Genomic DNA, 14973 nt, shown 5'->3' with positions numbered 1-14973 from the left:
GAATCTTTTTTAATGTGCATGTAACAATGCAAAGATCCCACTTGAAAGTGTCTAAATGCACGGTTGAACAACGCAAATATTGTTGAAGTTCATTAACAGGTCATAAAAGTTGAGTGTCATATTATAATTAGCAGCACGAGACTGTCCTTTCAGTATCTGTTGTCTATTTTACATGAATCCGTCCTTGTGGTCATGTGGCATTATGAAGCCAGCGGCCTCCTCTCTACTGTAAGCATAAAAGGCTGCCATAATTGCTGTCTATCTAGACCACCATCTCAGATAATAAATAATTTCATAAAACCTTTAGGAGCCTGAGGAGCAGACAAGATCTCTCCCACCCATAAAAGCTTTGTTCCCGGATAGAAAAGTTTGCAGGGACTTCAACACTTTTGGACCTCTCATTTATTTTGTACCCATGTGCTTTACACTCAACGACACTGCAGTTCTTCATACACTATAGCCTACAATAACTGTGACTTTTAGAGAAAAATTTACCATCTCGTTTGTTGATCATTTGCTTACAGGTCAACAGTAATGCCTAATACATCTTTATTAAATTGCACATTTAAAGGCAGGTCTTGTGAGTACAAACACACACACACACACACACACACACACACACACACACACACACACACACACACACACACACACACACACACACAGACAGAGGCCAAATTAGAAAAGCGAAGAGCATGTTTGTTCAGCTGGAAACTAAAGTGCAGTTCACAATTATGTTTATGGTGCAAATGATATGTGATCTCATGCTTCAGCAAATGCAAATAAAAAAGCACATGTAGTTTTAGCTGCATTGTGAAGTAGCGATGCCTGATCCCTAAACGAGTCGTTTTTTGTGTCGGATCTTTCAAATTAGTTGAAGCAGTTCACAAAATTCTTGTTCTCCTTTTTGGGGCTACTATCTGACTGGTCCCATCTTTAAAGTCCACCCTAAACATACATGAGACTGGGGAGTTAGAATACATCCACGAATAGGACTAAACAATTTGTTCAATAATAGGCCTAGGACCAAATAATATCGACTCTCAATGCATCAAACTCACCGACGCATTAATTGAATCAAGAACCGACATGTACAATTGGTAATGTTGAGAACCTATGCGAGTGCTGATACTAGTAAGAGCATTTGAGGTTAAATTAATTTTTTGACTGAAGGGATAAAAAGTTACGTTTACGAAAATTAGACTGATGTAGGCTACAACTTAAGTAGCCTGTACTGAACAAATAAAATCATACTGGAAATGTGTCGCTTGCCTTTAGGCAGATTGATTGACACACTTTATAGGCTACATTAAAATTGTTATTAGACCTATTTAAATTAATTTGTTTTATGACCTGAATCACAAAAAAATACAATAGGATTTAAAACTTAAAAACGCGATAAAGTCAAAGAAGCACTGAATTATTTTAAACAGTCTGTTCGAAAGAACCGATTCGTGGAAATGAGTCGAACCTTCCCATCTTGCTCGATTGCTCTGTTAGCCACTTATATGCTCTGACAAAAGTAAACAGTCTGACTCGAATAGTAATACTGCGTAATGCACGCAAACGCGGAAGCGACGTGTTCCACTGGTGTTTTGTGCACCTTGCATGTGCTTGACAGTCGGACTTTTACGATCGTTTGCCTCTCGAATTGGACGTTCTTGAGACGCATGCAGCCCAGTGTGCCATGATTCCCATAGCGGTGGTGGTGTGTGTGATGGGCGGGTGGTGTACCGTGTATCTAGCGGACACGCTGCTGCGGGTAGGCGGATCTTACCATTACAACCTTTAACTTGAGCTAACGAAAGAGAGTAAATTCCCCATACCCTGCTTAAACAATAGGATTGATGATATTTGATCCTTTGTAATGCGAATGTGATTAATTTGTCAACAACATTAGATGATAAGAGCGGCTTCTGTACCATTTAAAGAAGTAGGCTACAGTGGTATGTTGATATGTTATGGCAGTCATACCAAGGTAAAGGATTATTGCAATATTTATGTATCATTGTATTTACATATGTATATCTACAAAAAAAGTTAAACATTTTGGACATTGTAACACGATACTGGCATGTTTTGATATTTGCCATGTTTTTTGGGCATTGGACCGAGTCCGTGGTAACGGTACTACCATGGTTTACCTTGAAATACCGTATAAAATACCAGTATAATTTTAGTTACATTGTATATCTCATAGTACCATACCATTGTATCATCATCTGATTTATTACTTTACAATGGCATAACTGTACCTAGTTATCTTAATGTAGTAGTTACTCTCACTAATGCAATAAATTTAAGTATAAAATGTCTTCTTACTTATTTTATTATTATTATTATAGACTTATTATTATACTGTAGCAGCAATAAATGTAGCAACTACTGTATTAATTTTGGCATAAACTATTGTTCTACCTTTTTAAATCTTTATAAGGGTGATGATTATAAAACCCTATCCCATCCTAACTAACCATCTTGTTTTCTCTGTTTCACCTTCAGTCATCCAGTTCAGTGAAGAGCCGCTATGAATCGTGGTTATCTTTGAACGGATTCACTCTCTCCCCCTTCCATATAAAATGGCACACAGGCATCTTCAACCGTCTGTTTGCCAGATGTGCTCATCTCAACCCTCGCTTTCTGTACATCTGGTATGAGTTTTATTATTACTGTCCTCAAATCAGTTATTTTGCATGTTTAGATGACAGTGATGCTTATCATGAGCTCTTTAACCTTTATTGCTGTATTATATAAAGCTGTCAGTATTTTGTTTCTGTGATTCTGAATGGAAGAAACGTGGATCATGTCATTGGCATTTTCTGGTAGGTCTAATAACATCTTTAAATATGTATATGACATCTTGCTCTGTTTTGGTTTCCAATGGTGCGGCTGTTGAGCCATAAAATCCACTTTGATGATATTTATTACATTTTTTTGAGGACTTACAGCTTAAGTATTAAAAAAATCTTAAGCTGCTTATGATGAGAGCAGTGGTTACAGCAAGGTATTATGGGTACCCCCCCCCCCCCCCCACACACACACACACACGCACGCACAAACCAACATATCCACAATCACTGTCCTTTTGTTGCTCTATCATCATAGAGAAAGAATTTAAAATCCTTATTTCAACTTGTGTGTATGTGTATATATATATATGTGTGTGTGTGTATTTATGTATTGCACATCTGTTTCAGGTTCAGTGCTGGTATGGTGTTTGGGGTCCTGGCGATGTTTGGATCTGTGGTTCTCCTGAGCCAAACATTGCTGCAGACTTTGAGTCAGATGTTGGCAGAGACGCCGGAGGGGTCCCACGAACAGATCTTGCAAGTGGTGGTGAGGGCAGAAAGAGATCTTTAGGAATTAGAATGCGATGTTGGTGCATTTCTTTGAGCAGTGATGACTGTGTGAACCGTCTGTGCTCAGCCTCATCATTCCTGTCATGTCTTTTGTTGTATTATCAGGTGCCTGGTGTGAACCTTCCTGTCAGTCAACTGGCCTATTTTTTCATCGCTATCTTGGTCAGTGGAGTCATACATGAGTTTGGCCATGGGGTGGCAGCACTGAGGTAAACAGATCATCTTAAAGGTGCAGCATCGAACATTTTTACACTTACAGGTCCTTCTCAAAAAATTAGCATATTGTGATAAAGTTCATTATTTTCCATAATGTAATGATAAAAATTAAACTTTTATATATTTTAGATTCATTGCACACCAACTGAAATATTTCAGGTCTTTTATGGTTTTAATACTGATGATTTTGGCATACAGCTCAGAGGGTAAGCCACTTTTGAACCAGAAACAGCGGCAGAAGCGCCTGACCTGGGCTACAGAGAAGCAGCACTGGACTGTTGCTCAGTGGTCCAAAGTACTTTTTTCGGATGAAAGCAAATTTTGCATGTCATTCGGAAATCAAGGTGTCAGAGTCTGGAGGAAGACTGGGGAGAAGGAAATGCCAAAATGCCTGAAGTCCAGTGCTGCTTCTCTGTAGCCCAGGTCAGGCGCTTCTTACGCTGTTTCTGGTTCAAAAGTGGCTTGAGCTGGGGAATGCGGCACCTGTAGCCCATTTCCTGCACACGCCTGTGCACGGTGGCTCTGGATGTTTCTACTCCAGACTCAGTCCACTGCTTCCGCAGGTCCCCCAAGGTCTGGAACCGGTCCTTCTCCACAATCTTCCTCAGGGTCCGGTCACCTCTTCTCGTTGTGCAGCGTTTTTTGCCACACTTTTTCCTTCCCACAGACTTCCCACTGAGGTGCCTTGATACAGCACTCTGGGAACAGCCTATTTGTTCAGAAATTTCTTTCTGTGTCTTACCCTCTTGCTTGAGGGTGTCAATGATGGCCTTCTGGACAGCAGTCAGGTCGGCAGTCTTACCCATGATTGCGGTTTTGAGTAATGAAACAGGCTGGGAGTTTTTAAAAGCCTCAGGAATCTTTTGCAGGTGTTTAAGAGTTAATTAGTTGATTCAGATGATTAGGTCAATAGCTCGTTTAGAGAACCTTTTCATGATATGCTAATTTTTTGAGATGGGAATTTTGGGTTTTCATGAGCTGTATGCCAAAATCATCAGTATTAAAACAATAAAAGACCTGAAATATTTCAGTTGGTGTGCAATGAATCTAAAATATATGAAAGTTTAATTTTTATCATTACATTATGGAAAATAATGAACTTTATCACAATATGCTAATTTTTTGAGAAGGACCTGTACTTATCCCACATTTAGCCAGGATAAGATAACGAATTTAAACTTAAGAATTTTTAAAGCTTTATGCAATTTCGTTTATTACACAGCAGCTTTAAGATGAAAATGTGCCCTAATGGAGCAAAAAATAAGCAAGAATGAATCTTTAGATTTTTGCATAAATGAAAATATTTTGTTTACTTTTAGAAGAGTCACTAATGTTAAGTCTGTTGATTGTTCATAATGTTTCAATTTCTTGGAAGATTACTTGCTATTATACTTAAGTTGTCTCTAGTTTGCATGCACATTTGTGATAGAAATGAGAGTGAGTCAGTGAAAAGGATTATCAGAAGTTTCGGGTCACAAACTCAAATCTCACCCCATTTGACTAGTAAATTTCTCAGAAGTTTTATTATTAAATTTAAGCAAAGTGTGAGTTTCTGGGCTTGTGGCATTATAATGCTGGTTATACCTGAAAACCTATATTAAAAAAAATGGTGTTCTGTTGGAAAGAAGCTTGTTTTAGTTTCTTTCTGCATGTTCTTTTCAGGGAGCAGGTGAGGTTGAATGGTTTTGGCATGTTCATGTTTGTGGTTTATCCTGGAGCGTTTGTGGACCTCTTCACCACACATCTGAACCTCATTTCTCCAGTCCAGCAGCTCAGAATATTCTGCGCCGGTGAGACTTTTAAAACCAGGAACAATTACTTTTTGCGAGCACAATGCCACAAACCTTACATATGCAATTCATAAAACTTTATTTTTGTCTTTTCACTACTTATTCCTCTAGCAACTTTTATAAAAGTATAAGATTTTCCACTTTGTCTGTTTTCGTGTAGGTGTGTGGCACAACTTCATGCTGTGTGTTGTGGCCCTCAGCTTCCTGTTCCTGCTGCCCATCTTGCTGTTCCCCTTGTATTACACTGGAGCAGGGGCGTTAGTCACTGAGGTGGTGGAGGTCAGCTCGCCTTTCATCTTTAAGTTTTATGTTTCGACTTTGTCCATAGCGTCTTAGATACGTTTTTTGTACAGGGTTCCCCATCAAGTGGACCCCGTGGGCTGTTTCTTGGAGATCTGGTTACCCAGCTGGAGGACTGTACTGTTCAGGGAGTGCAAGACTGGCACAACTGCATTCCGCATCTGTCCCATAATCCTCAGACGGGGTACTGTGTTCATACTGCCAAACTGCAGCACAGCTGGATGGCAGGAAGAGGTACTGACCTGCCATATACACTAGGGATGGCGAAAACTAAAAATGTTCTTGACCGACCACCGACCCTCATTAGCCGGTTGATACCGGTTAACCGATTAGTTTAAAATATGCCACGCTCTTTGAAATAACAGCCCTTTCGAGTCGCGCCTGCAATTTCGGAACTCTGTCACATCTCTCTGCCGCTCTGCCTCCCGCTCACACACACACACACACACACTGCCCCTGGGCCGCCCTTCCACTCACGTCACTTTTTTTTAAATCCCCTACAGCGCGAAACATGAGTCCCGCAAACGCGCCGCCGAGGAGCTTGTATGTAATCGGAGGACAAATGGCTCCTTAGATTCTAAATGGTTGGGGTACAAGGTGATCGCGTTGAAAAGAAAGGCGTTAGTCTAGCGTTAGAAGCTCATTTGAAAAACATTGCCGCGGCTCATTTAAGAAAATTACAGCTCCGAAGAGACGCTGCTTTAGTTTGAGGTAGTGCTAACAATAATAAAGAAAGATGATGATCATTATGACCTTATCTGTTACCACTGAAATGTAGATGTAATGTATTTCCAAATCTAAGCCCATCTTATGCAGAATGTTGCCTAATAGTCTGCAACACGATAAAACCAATGGATAAAACAGGCACCTTCAGAATGCGTAAAAGATGCACCGGCCAAGGCAGGTCTAACTCACTGTGTGCCTTCTAATAACGGACAGAACAAGTCGCGGCGAGTTATGAAAAATTGAGTGTGAGGGATTTGTTCACTTCACACAAAAATATCTTGGAATGAGATGGCTAACTGTAGTAGCGTTTAGTCCACTGTCTATAATAGCCTAATTTAGAGATCACTTTTTTTTTTTTTACCGACAACTTTAATTGGTTAACGTTGATACGGTCAACCATCGGTCAAACGGTCATCGGTAAGCATCCCTAATATACACTACCGTTCAAAAGTTTGGGGTCAGATTTTTTTTTTTAAAGAAATGAATGCTTTTATTCTGCCAAGATGTATTAAGTTGATCAAAATAGCCATAAAGACATTTATAATGCTGTTCATTTGAGCTTTCTGTTTATCAATGAATCCTGAAAAATATGCTTCATGATTTCCACAAAAATATTCAGCTGCACAACTGTTTTCAACATTGATAATAATCAGCATATTACAATTGGATCATTTGAAACTGAAGACTGGAGTAATGGCTGCTGAAAATTCAGCTTTGCATCACAGGAATACATTACATTTTAAAATATAATCAAATAGAACAAAGTTATTTTTAATTTGAATAATATTTCTGTTTTACTGAATATTAATTATTTTAAATCTTTAAATGCACAAGAGATTTCTTTTCGAAAACAAAATAAACTTTTACTGACCCCAAACTTTTTTAAATGGTGGTGTACATAAAGATTTGCTGTTTAAGTTAATATTACCAATATTTGTTAGCTCATTCAGATTTTTCTTCCACTCAGCATTCAAACGTCTCGATGGCACTATGGAGTGCTGTGGGAACAACAGCCTGACTGACCTCTGCTTCTCTTACAGTAATAACGTGGAGAGCAAATTGGTAAGATGGACACCTTTTCTGAAATGCTCCTTGTGGGTATTTAGGAATTTTATTCAAAATAGAACTGTTATTGAGATTCTGTTTGCTTCTATTAATAACAGCAATAAACTATATTGCAGTGTCAGATAATGGCACCTCATTGCTAAACACAGGGAACATTTAGTCAATGACTATTAAAACTGAATGTGAATGTTCTTGCTGTTGGCTAACAAGGCTTTGCATGGCTGGAAGTGATAAGCTATAATATCTGAAAATTAAAACACATCTATTTTTGCATTATTGACATTCGCCCTTACGCTTTATATCTCACAAGAGGAAGGGGAAAAACAATTCTTGCCCTCTCAGTCTTGGTATTTTTGACACTTTAGACTATTGCTGTTTTTCTCCTCATGCTAGTTCGCCTGTCTGCCGGTCAGAAAAACCATTGAAGCGAGTCGTACATGTCGTACCAACACAGACTGTCAAACGGACTTCATCCCAAGCTTGTGTTTAATCCCATCTCTGGAGAACCAGACCAGACTGATCCGGGTCAAACACCCACCACAAACAGACATGCTGTTTGTTGGCTACCCTTCACACCTACAGTACTCTGGTCAGGCCTATTCTATTCTATTCTATTCAGTTTAATGAAAAAGTTCCTGGATATAAACGTGATAATTTCTTTATTTTTAGTGAGTCTCACCAACTTTGTTCCTCGTTTGGGCTTTCTTCATCCGGACCTGCCTGTCATGCTGGAGACTTTCTGCAAGTATCCTTCCCACACAGTCAGTATTTACATCACTCTTAAAGACTTCATCCTTTGTTGAGTTTGTTTAGTCTATAAATCACAGTTATGGTTCCTGGTTCATTTTGTAATCTGTAGGGGTGCAACGGATCGCAGTTGATCCGTGATCTGTACGGACCGGGCTCCACGGTTCGGCACGCATGTGATTCGTGGATTAACTGTTAAATTCAACCATCATAGAGGGGAAGTTTATAATTTGAAAGTGTTTTGTCTTGGCAATTTACAAATTCAAACAATTTTAAACGTGGATGAAGAGGCGAAAATTGTGATCTCACGCGTTATCTTTGCACACAGCTGCACACACTTGAAAAGGGGTATGCAGAGAGAGAGAGAGGTGCATGTTTCAGATAGCGCTCCAACAACTGTAAGACTGAAAAACTAGTTGAGGAACGAAATTAACATATTAAACTCCCCCTCGTGCACTATCGAGACGAAGGTCTCACCTCCCTCATCCTAATCTACATTTCTCCCCCTCATTCTTCAGAGATTACCCAAACTCACCCAAGAATCTAAATGGTTTAATGTGAATGATTATCATCGAGTATTACATGTTTAGTATCATTCGAAATGTCTCAGTGCGACTGGTACAAACGTCTCATTTCCAGATAAGTCAAACAAAAGGTAATAAGGTTTTTAAGAGTTTAGAGATTACATGCACACAAAGGAGGGTGGGATGGGTAGGTTCTCCTGTTCTCAAAAGGTGTTACCTCTGAATGCAAATATCCATTGTCTATCTATATAATGGAATGCAGCAAGGGGCTCAGGCTTTTTTCTGTATCTCAGATCAGCCGTGAGGCCGAGAGCCGAGTCTCTTGGCCTCACGTATTTCTAATGTCGGGTAAATATTTTTCATCTTTGTTCTAGAGCATTGGATGTTTTGCATTCATTATCTTTGAATTGATTATGAAATTGTAATGATACATTTACCTGACATAATAAATTGTTATATTTGATTATTCTAACTGACTTTGACATTATTTTTATTAGAGTTAACCATCCCACCCTTCTTTTTTGTGCATATTAGCTCTAAACTCTTAAAAACTTAATTACCTTTTGTTTGACTTATTTGGAAATGAGACGTTTGTACCAGTCGCACTGAGACATTTCGAATGATACCAAACATGTATAATACTCGAGGATAATCATTCACATTAAACCATTTAGATTCTTGGGTGAGTTTGGGTAATCTCTGAAGAATGAGGGGGAGAAATGTAGATTAGGATGAGGGAGGTGAGGCCTTCGTTTCGATATTGCACGAGGGGGAGTTCAATATGTTAATTTCGTTCCTCAACTAGTTATCCAGTCTTACACAACCATTCGATTCCTCTTTCGCGTTTCCTTGCCCATGAATGGACACGTGCACACAAAAAAATGTCTAAATACCTGTCTCGGCAAGTTTTCTCTCGGTTATGTCATAAGTGAACAGTTGAGAAAGAAACCGGATGTTTGTCAGCTTTTTCGGTCCGTGCATTCGGTTTTAAAGTGACTTCAGACACCTAATATTCCTACAGTTGTCTGTCATTAATGTTAATAAAACAACAAAATACAGCTTTAACAAAGATGGAACTATATTTAATTTCTGCAATGAACAAATAGTGTTATTTTACATTTTGGCTTAATTATTAATTTCTGTACCTGAATACTACTGTTAGACTTTAACTTTGTTATTTAGTATTCATCTCTGCTTGTAATTTGTGTATTTGTTCTTATTTTATTACTGACTGTTCACTTGTTTTTAATAATGTTTGAACTTTATCAGTTAGGCTAGTAGTTTCTGATATGTATCGAAGAACTTTAAGTCAATTTTAAGTAATAAATGAAAAGCAAAGTTACAACCCCAATCCCCCCCGTACATTATATATTTATTTATTTGTCATCCGAACCGTAAATTTTGTGATCCGTTGCACCACTAGTAATCTGAGATAAATAACTCCGTAATGACTGACTCATTTATAAATGTATGTATAGCCTTAACTTCTTATGTGTTGAGATACCTGGTGTCATTGTCTGGGGCCCTGGCGGTGGTAAACGCTGTTCCGTGCTTTGCGCTGGATGGCCAGTGGATGCTCACAGCATTCCTAGAAGCTACGTTGAGCTCTGTGATCCTAGAGAGGAACAACCGAGAGCTGATTGGCTTTTTTTTTCTGCTGGGGGGCAGTGCCCTTCTAGCGGCCAATGTAGCTCTGGGCCTGTGGATGGTCACTGCACGATAACATTTAGCCATCTCCTCCAGTCAAACTCTTTGGGGGAAATGCTTACTGAAGACCCTTCTTGAACTCGTGGAGGAAACGACTGGGTGGTTTTACCTTTGCTGGTACTTGGCAGATTTCCCACCCTGAGAGTGCAACCAGAGGGGCAAGAGTGCTGCTGTACCCGAGAAAACTCTTAATCGATAGGTTTGAATGGCTCAGATAGAAACGAGCAGTAAAAATCATCTTGAAGCTGCATGCTTTTACACTGTGACTTAAGGACAGCGCCAATAGTGGCCTCTTTGATAAATACTGTGCATTATCACACCTTGACGTAAGTGTCTACTATATCACGTAAACCCACAAATGAGAATATACTTGGAGGATTTTGTGGGCATTGCTTGCCTGTTTTGCTTCTCTGTCTCCCTAAAGTAGGGTGAATTAAGGTTAATTAGGACACTTTTTTAGGTCCCAATCAACCTGAATTCAACCTATATAGAAACAAAGTATGTGTAGTTTTACGTTGTACCCGCACTGCATCAACCCAAACATGCATAAATAAAGCCAAATAAAAGACTTTGTCCCAATAAGGAAATTTGGGAAGAAAGTAAAAACATAAGTTAATAAAATGAGTGTCCATTCAGCAATTTTACAGACACATAAGTAACCTAAAAGAAGTAGTGACACGATGATAGTATCAGTAACTGAAAACTTTTGCTGTTGCGTGATACTTCATCCACACCACTAGGTTTCAGTATAGAGTCCAAGATTGTTGCCATTAGCTAGCATAGCATCAACAATCTTTAGAAATAGAAACGCATACAGGGTGAGCAAACAAAATAAAAAATACAGTTGTAAATATAGTGGCTAGACACAGCATGAAACTACACAAATAAACATACTACTGCAGTATTATTGAGCTTCAAAGAGTAGATTTAGTTGCTTAGTCAGCAATTGAACGGCTAATGGTTTATTTTAAGCAAAGTTAAAAGCTCTGCCACAGCTGTGAACTGAAAATGTTCTCTTATACACATGACAAGAGAAATCTATTGCTAAACATGCTCTAAATGTGCATGGAAAGCGTTCATATTGTATATGATCTGTATACTGTGAATATTTTCCCCAAAAACAATTAGCCAAACTGCACTAAACTTGTTTTACTTGTTTTTAATGTACTTTCTGCTTTTTTTCTTATATATGTATTTTTAAGTTGTTGTCTTTGTTCACCTTCATGGCCCATTGTACATGCGTTTATAAAAGTAATTTACATGATCCTTCCTGTGTCATTGATTTATTTGTTTACAAAGAGGTCAGTGCTGCCCTGAACATATTTGGTAAGTCTGATGAACCTTCTTCCCGTCTGAAACCCTGTCTGAAAACACATGGCAGTTAATAATGAGAACATTATACTTTTAAACAGAAGGATAATTATTCTAAGGAAAATTCATCCATGAGAAATTAAAATGGAAGCTTTATAGGTCTGTATAAATGATTGCAGAATATTTTCTGCCAGTAGATGACAGTATTATCCTTTTTTTTGACCTTGGGAAAAGTGTTTCATCCAAGTGTTGTTAGATCATTTGCCATGATATTATCAACTTCAAACAAGCCCTGTATCTATAATACTGAATGCACGTACATCTTAAAAACATCTTACCACAGTGACTGACAAGAGCCACCAATGAGGTGGGAAATTATGTGAGGACATCTTGAGAAAAGAGGATTGGAGAGAAGGGCTTCATGGGTGAAAGGAATCTGTGATAGTGGAGTTGGTGTTGTCAGGACTGTAAGAAAATGAGGATATAGTTATTTTTTGGCAATGGAACTGTGATGTCTGGGTGCATCTGATGTCAGGAAAGGTGTCACACAGAGAAGGGTTTAGTACATTTGTTGGCTGATGGACACTGCTACTTTGGTGTGTGTGTGTGTGTGTGTGTCCATGTTTTCATTCTCAAGGACATCCGTATGTGGATTGCTCTTAAAAGTGGTGGCTGTCAGTCAGCTAATGGATACAGCATGTCGCTTTCCCCTGATGCTAGGCTCTATGGGAAAACGATAGCAATTATATGGTCAGTTTGACAGCATTTATCATCTCTCAAGTGTATTTGAACTTGCATAACTGTGAGTTTTTTTTTCCATGCTTCACTTTTCACATTGCTCATAGTTTATGGCCCATTTGATCTGAAATATCTCATTCTATGGGAATCATGGCCTTTTCATCGTTTTTGGACAACCTTCATGAGCTGCTTAATGTCAGAAATGTATTAATAACTATTATTTGTTATGAATGAGCATCAATTCATGGAAATGGTCAATTAGAGGCTTGAGGAATGTTCTGTTGAACGATGACTGTGATATTAAAAGCACACTTTGAGAAAGGGACAGAAGTTCATGGGTCAAGCTGCAGTTTTCCCTAAAGTCCTTCTGTTAAGTTCTTTATGCACCAGCATTCAGTATTTCATTCAAAGGTTTTTTTTATTGAATGACAACTTTGCAAAACAAATACTGTATGATAGAATATACATATCCACCCCCCCCCCTTTTTTTTTTTTTACCAGAACACTCCTCCCCACCCATATCCCACCCTCTCACCCAATTACAAACAGGTCTGCATTAAGAATTCCTGCAAGAGATGATTTAAATCACAGTTTAAATTATAATAAATAAAGGTGAAATAGTTAAGAATGGAAGAAACGAAATACACATCTTGGGAAAAAAAAGAGAGAGACTTCAATAAAGAAACCAAAAACATAAATAAATAAAATGGAACTGCATTCAGTATTTCTGACTTCAGTTTGTATCTGAATCACATGGCATCCGATCATTGGTCAGTTCTGCTTCTGGAGATCTTCATCAACCTTGTCCATGATGTCTTGTGACTTCACGCCTCTAAGACTCAGGTGCTTGGTTGCATCTTTTAGCTTGGTACTGCTATAATTAGCTTTCATTGTTCATATTTCTGAGTTTTTTATTTAGGGTTTTCTACATAGAAGGGTGTGTTGACGCTACATTTGAGATGTGCCCCTTGGGAAGACGGAGGACTGTATGTCTGTGCTATTTCAGAGTGAAAAATAATTACACATGGATGTGGTTGTGCGTAGGGAGACCAGACTCCTCCCCTCTTACCGTCACCCAGAAAGCCTTGGGGCTGTTTATATGTGTGTCTGTTCTTAGTCTAGAGGGGTGAACTAATTGCTGGCTTCATATATATATATATATGAAGAAGGATGAAAGTACAATTATTCAGCTCTCATTCTCCGGACCCCCTTTGTGTGTGTGTGTGTGCGTATCCTTTCAACACATTATAAAAGATCATTGTGTCTTTTAGTATAACAGTCATTTAGGGATGCACGATATATCGGCCACCATAACGGTATCGGCCGATATATGATAATTTTTTATGTTATCATTACTGGCCCGACTAGAAAATTTGACCAATATATTCTAACCGATAAATAATATTTCCTTCAGCTGAGACACTTGTCTGTTGTGCACTGTTCACCATGATGCTTTTGAATTGCTTGAAATATGATTGGGATCCCTTAAAAAAAGTCTGTCATATAGACTACATAAAATACTAATGAGAACATTATAATTGTGTGCGTGGGACATGGCTTTTAATGATGAGACTTCTGTTTTTGTAATCAGGCTCTCAAAAATTATATAAAAATTTGGATTTAGATTTATCGGCCAATATATCAGTTATCGCCTTTCAAACAAAGAACATCGGTTATCGGTATCGGCCAAAATTTTCATATCGGTGCATCCCAACAGTCGTGTTTGTGTCTGTGTTTTTTCTCTGTCTCGGGACAGTATCAATGTGTACATTCTGTATGTTGAAAATACAGTAGGTCACTTACAGGTAAAATATGTGCATGTTTGTTGGTTTTTGAGAGAGGGAGAGATTGTTCTCAGCTTATGTACTTACGTTAAATTGGAAATCTTTCTATTAGTCAACAAAACAAATAAGAAGTGTTGACATACAGTGAATGTCCCTACAGTTGCTTGTGTAACAGAAGCGTGTCTATTCCAGGTAACGTGTCTGTCCCACAAACACAACATTCATTAAACATATCATTATCCGCTATTTTAGTGAATTTAAAAGCCACTTATAGGTAATGAGCCTTGTTTTTCTTGTGGGCATGTGGCACCAACAATCTCATGTTGTCACATCTGCTCTTTTCTTTTGTAGAGCGAAGGCAGCTGCCTGATGGATAGGAGTGCTTGATTCTGCCATAATACTCTAAATTGAAGGTTTGGCCTGATAAGCTTGGCTTCATAAGCTGAGCTTGGGAAGTAGAAACCACACATCTGCAGGATATCACCAGTTTGACTAATGACAATGCCAATGTTCTATGAATATTTCTGCTGGTATACAAACTGTATGTTGACAGTGATGATGATGATGAAATGTTAGCGATTATATCACTTACAAAATTGTACCATGTTAACTGTAGTTTCCACTAAAATACCTAATACACTAATGTTACTACAGCTATTGTTACTGATATTACTTGTAATGATATTATAACTTTAGGCACTACTGT

At 38.4% G+C, this 14973-nt stretch overlaps 1 protein-coding gene across 2 annotated transcripts; it reads left to right on the top strand.

The window, feature by feature from the left end:
- Positions 1-1545: 1545 nt before the first annotated feature.
- On the top strand, positions 1546-14777 carry mbtps2 (membrane-bound transcription factor peptidase, site 2). Of its 2 annotated transcripts, none has more exons than XM_077244867.1 (11): positions 1546-1762; positions 2503-2651; positions 3198-3336; positions 3465-3568; positions 5238-5365; positions 5526-5644; positions 5719-5899; positions 7359-7453; positions 7850-8045; positions 8126-8201; positions 10228-11698. In XM_077244867.1, exons 1-11 carry the CDS (start codon positions 1688-1690, stop codon positions 10448-10450), a joined length of 1485 nt encoding a protein of 494 aa, XP_077100982.1. In that variant the 5' UTR covers positions 1546-1687; the 3' UTR covers positions 10451-11698. The 2 variants fall into 2 exon arrangements, with proteins under 2 accessions (XP_077100982.1, XP_077100983.1); XM_077244868.1 differs by lacking the exon at positions 10228-11698 and adding an exon at positions 14619-14777 and having other exon boundaries at positions 1564-1762; positions 8126-8217.
- Positions 14778-14973: the final 196 nt, after the last annotated feature.

This window comes from Siphateles boraxobius, unplaced genomic scaffold, assembly GCF_051911475.1.
Source record: "Siphateles boraxobius isolate OS27281-9 unplaced genomic scaffold, OSU_SipBor_1 26, whole genome shotgun sequence".
Classification (NCBI taxonomy): domain Eukaryota; kingdom Metazoa; phylum Chordata; class Actinopteri; order Cypriniformes; family Leuciscidae; genus Siphateles; species Siphateles boraxobius.
The sequence above is the reverse complement of the archived record's forward strand: the minus strand, read 5'-3'. Positions and strand labels throughout refer to the sequence as shown.